This window comes from Engystomops pustulosus, chromosome 3, assembly GCF_040894005.1.
Source record: "Engystomops pustulosus chromosome 3, aEngPut4.maternal, whole genome shotgun sequence".
Classification (NCBI taxonomy): Eukaryota; Metazoa; Chordata; class Amphibia; order Anura; family Leptodactylidae; genus Engystomops; species Engystomops pustulosus.
In genome coordinates, this window is record NC_092413.1 from 175,992,415 (window position 1) to 175,998,915 (window position 6,501).

The window sequence follows — 6,501 nt, forward strand, 5'->3', positions numbered from 1 at the left end:
GACGTCTTGGTGGAAAATACCGCAGGTCTTTATGACTTCTTCATCTGCTACCTTCTTGACTGGGTCTATGCTCTTGCTGATGGTAGAGCCTGATGGTCACTGATGGAGGTTTTCATGAATGCTAGGCAAACATACAAGATGATTCCTGATGGCATTCCATTTGCGGTGTGTGAAGGAGCCAGAAGCTACCTTCAGAAGGTCTACGGACACCAGGTAAACATGCAAGATGCTACCTGTTGGCAGTCCATTTGCGGTGGGTGAAGGAGCCAGAGGCTACCTTCAGAAGGTCTATGGACGCTAGGCAAACATGCGAGATGCTACCTAGTGGCAGTCCATTTGCAGTGGGTGAAGGAGCCAGGGGCTACCTTCAAAATGTCTATGGACGCCAGGCAAACATGCAAGATGCTACCTGTTGGCAGTCCATTTGCAGTAGGTGAAGGAGCCAGAGGCTACCTTCGAAAGGTCTATGGACGCTAGGCAAACATGCGAGATGCTACCTAGTGGCAGTCCATTTGCAGTGGGTGAAGGAGCCAGGGGCTACCTTCAAAATGTCTATGGACGCCAGGCAAACATGCAAGGTGCTACCTGTTGGCAGTCCATTTGCGGTGGTTGAAGTAGCCAGGGGCTACCTTCAAAGTGTCTATGGACGCCAGGCAAACATGCTAGATGCTACCTGTTGGCAGTCCATTTGCGGTAGGTGAAGGAGCCAGAGGCTACCTTCAGTAGGTCTATGAACGCTAGGCAAACATGCGAGATGCTACCTCTTGGCAGTCCATTTGTGGTGGGAGAAGGAGCCAGAGGCTACCTTCAGAGGGTCTATGGACGCTAGGCAAACATGCGAGATGCTACCTAGTGGCAGTCCATTTGCAGTGGTTGAAGGAGCCAGGGGCTACCTTCCAAATGTCTATGGACGCCAGGCAAACATGCTAGATGCTACCTGTTGGCAGTCCATTTGCGGTAGGTGAAGGAGCCAGAGGCTACCTTCAGTAAGTCTATGGACGCTAGGCAAACATGCGAGATGCTACCAGTTGGCAGTCCATTTGCGGTAGTTGAAGGAGCCAGAGGCTACCTTCAGAGGGTCTATGGACGCTAGGCAAACATGCCAGATGCTACCTGTTGGCAGTCCATTTGCAGTGGGTGAAGAGCCAGAGGCTACCTTCAGAAGGTCTATGGATGCTAGGCAAACATGCGAGATGCTACCTCTTGGCAGTCCATTTGCGGTGGGTGAAGGAGCCAGAGGCTACCTTCAGAGTGTCTATGGACGCTAGGCAAACATGCGAGATGCTACCTAGTGGCAGTCCATTTGCGGTGGGTGAAGGAGCCAGGGGCTACCTTCAAGAGGTCTATGGACACCAGGCAAACATGCAAGATGCTACCTAGTGGCAGTCCATTTGCGATGGTTGAAGGAGCCAGGGACTACCTTCAAAATGTCTATGGACGCCAGGCAAACATGCTAGATGCTACCTGTTGGCAGTCCATTTGCGGTAGGTGAAGGAGCCAGAGGCTACCTTCAGAGGGTCTATGGACGCTAGGCAAACATGCGAGATGCTACCTGTTGGCAGTCCATTTGCGCTGGGTGAAGGAGCCAGAGGCTACCTTCAGAAGGTCTATGGACGCTAGGCAAACATGCGAGATGCTACCACTTGGCAGTCCATTTGCGGTTAATGAAGGAGCCAGAGGCTACCTTCAGAAGGTCTATGGACTCTAGGCAAACATGCTAGATGCTACCTTTAGGCAGTCCATTTGCGGTGTGTGAAGTAGCAAGTCGCAACCTTCAGGTGAAATCCAGGGGGTGAAGGCGCAAGACGCAACCTGCAGGTCGAGTTCGGTAAATGTCATACAACAAGGAGGATACAGCGAGGCCTTGATCTGGAGCGGTGATCTACAGAAACAAAAGAAAATGTATGTAAGTGATTATGACTAAACATGGAGCTCAGGATACAAATATTCATGACACATCTTCTGCTACCATACAAATCCGGAGACCTCATAATTGATTAATTGAAGTCTCTGCTCATTCTAGATTTGGGATTTCAGTAGAGGATTCTAAATCACTAGTTAATTCTATGCACATTTATATAGCAATGGCTATGGACACCTATCATTTCTATATTATACATCTTACAGGCAGGAGACTCATCTTATTGAGTGGTTACCCTCTGCCTGTCAGTGTGTTAAAATAAGGCGGCAGCAGATTATACACATTAATACACAACCTGAAGAAAAATCATTCATTATATACACATCATTGCCCTGCGCACTACAATGAGAAGAGTAATGGATGTCGTCCTACTACTTACCTGCTCCATTGATTACACTATACTGGTGGTCAAGCTGCAAGCTACATGGGCCTCTACATGGGGTTATGGAGGGATTAGGAGATTGGGATGAAGAATTAGGCTGGGAGCAATGGGCCATCCACCACCATTGTCCTTGGGTTGTTCTTACTATTTGGATGACCATCTGCTAAAGACTGTGGCCACCCAGTTCCTGGTGATGACAGGGTGATACTGTGTTGACCATTCTGGACATACAAAGCTGAACTGGTTGAACATTTTTTGGTACTTAGATTTTATGTAGTGTGGTGGTTCAGCATAGTCCATAGTATCTTCCACATTGAGGTCAATGGCTTCTGACCTCAGGATCTCTGGTGGTGGCATCTTCCTAGCTTCCACATCTTCCCAGTTTATATCAGAGAAGAATTGATGTTCCCTGATGTCTCCTTTGACTCCAAGGCGATGGAACTGGTCTTTGCACAACAGTCCTTGTAAAATGCTGACTGTGTCAGGTGGAAGAGACTCTGGGAAGTGTGGTTCATGATTGAGGACAGATTGCTCCAAATCTCTTGGTCTTTCTCCAGGGAATGGATACCTTGCTGTCACCAGCCCATAGAGGAAAAATGGCAAAATAATCCACGGCTCTCCCATGTGGTAAGCCAAGGATCATTTCTGGGGCTGCAAATCCTGCTGTCCCCCTACAGTCATCTGTAATCCTCTTAGCAACGCCTTTCACAGCCAGGCCAAAATCAGTGATTTTGATATGGCCTTCCGTGGTCAGAAGCAGATTTTCTGGCTTTAGATCTCGATGAAGAATCCCTTTGCTGTGGAGGAATTCTGTGCCACAGACCACTTCTGCTATGATGAATCTTACAGTCGCTGTATCAAGAGGACACATTTCTAGGATAAAATCAAGCAGGTCCCCTCTAGTGGCCACTTCCATCACGTAATACACAAAGTTAACCATGTGGAAGGCACCCAGCCCATGGATGAGAAATGGGCTGGCATGGGAGAGTTGAAGGATGTCACGCTCTACAAAGCTGTAGCCAGATTCAGTGTAATCCCTTTTATCGATGACCTTGATGGCGACACGCTCTCTGCGAATCCTATCAGTTGCCAGGTAGACTTGTGCAAAGCCTCCTTGACCCAGTGAGCGGTGGAACGTGAAGGACTCCAGTGATAGGGGCACGGTGGCAGCGGATGCTTGGGCAGAGGTCCCGGCTTCTACCACAGAGGTTTCAGCTGTGGTGTCCTGGTATCCGCTGCTCGAAGATGACTGTGCAGACCTGGGGAGCTCCTCTCTGGTAGTAGGGTCAATAGAGCTGGGGTCACGGCGGACATCCTGCACAGATCTACAAGTATCCATCTTCTTTTTGCTAGATTGTATGGTGTGCTGTTTCTCTTCATCATCCTTCTGGTCTTCTGTATGTGACATACAGGCTGTAAAAAAGCATATATATATATCGTGTCAGTGGAATGAGACATGGCATATTATCACGATTTGTATCCAATGCGTGTCACTATGCATAAATGTATATATACTGTCAACCAATCATTGCTTCTTTTAATCAGTGCAGTGGTCACATGGTGTGAACCAATGATGGCAAACCTTTTGGAGACCGATTGCCCAAACTACAACCAAAATCCACTTATTTACTGTGAAGAGCCAACATGGCATTTTAAGCAGTAACTTATTGCTGCCTGTTCTTCCACATCTTTCAATTGTATCGGCTGCCTGAGACCACCAATACAGTTGAAAGAAGGAAGGAAAATTTAGTGTATCGTTGTAGCTTCCCTCCAGGGTCTCTCTGTAGAGAAAGAATGGTGGGTCCAGCAGGATGAGCTTCAAAGATAATGCAGTTCTGTAAACACCTTCTCACTTTTCCCGCATTTCCAAACAGCCAATGAAGTGTGGCTTAAGTTGCCTGGGAATGCAGGAAGATTTGGTCCTATTTAGTGAACTCTGTCCTGGGACGATTGTCGGAGTGCCCACAGAAACGGCTCTGAGTGACATCTCTGGCACCCGTGCCATATGTTTGCCACCACTGGTCTAAACACTTCAGCCAACAGATTAAATATCCATATGTACTACATACACCGATCGCGCTATGTGCAATAAACACTTCTTTTACATAGAAATGATCCTTAGTAATTTCCTACCTTTGCTGTTGGCCATACTGTCCTCCATGTTGATACGACTGGGTCCAGGGATCACATTAGAAGGTTCCTCATTGACGATATAGGTCCCTCTGTGTTTGAGACCAGCAATCCACCTCTGTGGTCTCCGGAACAGGGCTAAAAAGCGGCTTCCTGCCTCTATTTCTTCATCCTCTGAGATTTTATTCTCCAGTTGTTCACCATTTTTGCTGTCCTCATTCTGTTTGCTGCAATATTTGATGTACTCTTCATCCAGGCTGTGGAGCTGCTCCTGGATCTGGTTATATTCTTTTAGGATGACTTGCTCCACCATGTTGCCTGTCTGACGATCCATGTTGTTTCTGACCACCTGGCCGACCCTTAGTAAATTCCTACCTTTGGTGTCGGCCATACTGTCCTCCAAGTTGATATGACTGGGTCCAGGGATCTCATTAGAAGGTTCCTCATTGACGATATAGGTTCCTCTGTGTTTGAGACCAGCAATCCACCTCTGTGGTCTCCGGAGCAGGGCTAAAAAGCGGTTTCTTGGTCTACCCATAGCAATCTCCAGTTTCTTTGGTGCCTGTGGTTGCATTTCTGCCTCTATTTCTTCATCCTCTGAGATTTTATTCTCCAGTTGTTCCCCATTTTTGCTGTCCTCATCCTGTTTGCTGTAGTATTGTATGTACTCTTCATCCAGGCTGTGGAGCTGCTCCTGAATCTGGTTATATCCTTTCAGGATGACCTGCTCCACCATGTTGCCTGTCTGATGATCCATGTTGTCTCTGACCACCTGACTGCGGGTGCTGCCTTTTATACCTTAGCCAGGGGGCGGGACTACACTATCTTGCTCCGGATTGGTCAATTTTCAATGGGCGTGGCTACTTTCCTGCCTCCTGATTGGACAGTCAGCTGGAATTGATCTGGCATTATGATGTCATCAGCCATTGGGGGAGATACTCTGTCATTGTGACATCATCATTCATGTCCTTTACAGTATGTTTACTGCATTTGGATTTATGTATGTGTGTACATACTGCATACACTATGTATATGTTACATGGTATATTAATATTGTGTATGTCCTGGTTTGGTTCCATGCACATCACACACACATCACCTTCAGAAGAATACATTGAGAGAATTATCCCCAAATTATCTTCCCCTTTGGCTGTAATTTATCTCACTATGTAGCCACTAATTAAAGCTATAATGAGAAAGGGTGTAACATACCGAAACTTTGCCAGTTTTGGAATAAACTCTTCTTCTTTTTTTCCTGTTTGGATCTGGAGTGCTGCTTCTTTTTTGGATTTTATGGATAGATTAAAGTCAGTAGGTACATGGGAATTTTATACTGTATTTACAAACGCCATTATGTTTATTAAACATCCAGCAAGTGAACACAGCCTAATATGGCGCTTATACTTATCACCACATTCTTTCACTATATTTACATCAAACTGACCTTCTATAAATACATTTGGGCTCATTTACTAAGGGTCCGCGGACCTCATTTTTGTCGGGTTTTCCGTTGATTTCCGAGTTAAATGGCACCACTAAAAAGTACAATTTGTCCCACAGATAACAAGCCCTAACACATCTCTGTTAACGTAAGAATATAAAAGTTATTGCTTTTGGAATAAGGGCAGTAAAAAACAGAAATGCAAAATCGAAAATGGGCTGAATCCTGTAAGGGTTAATAGAAAAAGATGGTATAAGATTCAAATCACTGTCACGCAAAGAAGGCAATGGGGGACATGGGAACTTTATTTGTGCTTGTTGTTTTCGTTTTCTATTTGCTTTTTTTGCGACTTTTGCTATTGTACACCTTTGTGTGCACCTTGCGCGTTGTGCCTCACTTATCCTTTTTTCCAGGTATTCCGTGCAACTTTTCACTTATGTGTCTTTTTTTGTTCTTTTTGGGACTTTTTCCAGGGCAGGTGTATTGGAAGGATTTTTTTTCATGGAACCTGTTTTAACATGCAAATAGTAAGTATTTCACAATGCTTTAAATCTTTACAATTTTGCACATAAACCTGATGGGCATTGAAAGTTTGGGCTGTTTATTTCTATAAATTTATACATTTTT

General features: G+C 45.6%; 1 protein-coding gene across 2 annotated transcripts; it reads right to left on the bottom strand.

Annotated features, from left to right (window-relative positions):
- Positions 1–662: 662 nt before the first annotated feature.
- Positions 663–5,183, bottom strand: LOC140120629 (uncharacterized). 2 transcript variants are annotated; one of them, XR_011853916.1, is made up of 3 exons: positions 4,437–5,183; positions 2,301–3,716; positions 668–1,882 (listed from the first exon to the last, which is right to left on the bottom strand). XR_011853916.1 is itself a non-coding variant. In XM_072139596.1 (2 exons), exons 1-2 carry the CDS (start codon positions 5,167–5,169, stop codon positions 2,815–2,817), a joined length of 1,635 nt encoding a protein of 544 aa, XP_071995697.1. In that variant the 5' UTR covers positions 5,170–5,183; the 3' UTR covers positions 663–2,814. The 2 variants fall into 2 exon arrangements, 1 of the variants encoding a protein (XP_071995697.1); XM_072139596.1 differs by having other exon boundaries at positions 663–3,716.
- Positions 5,184–6,501: the final 1,318 nt, after the last annotated feature.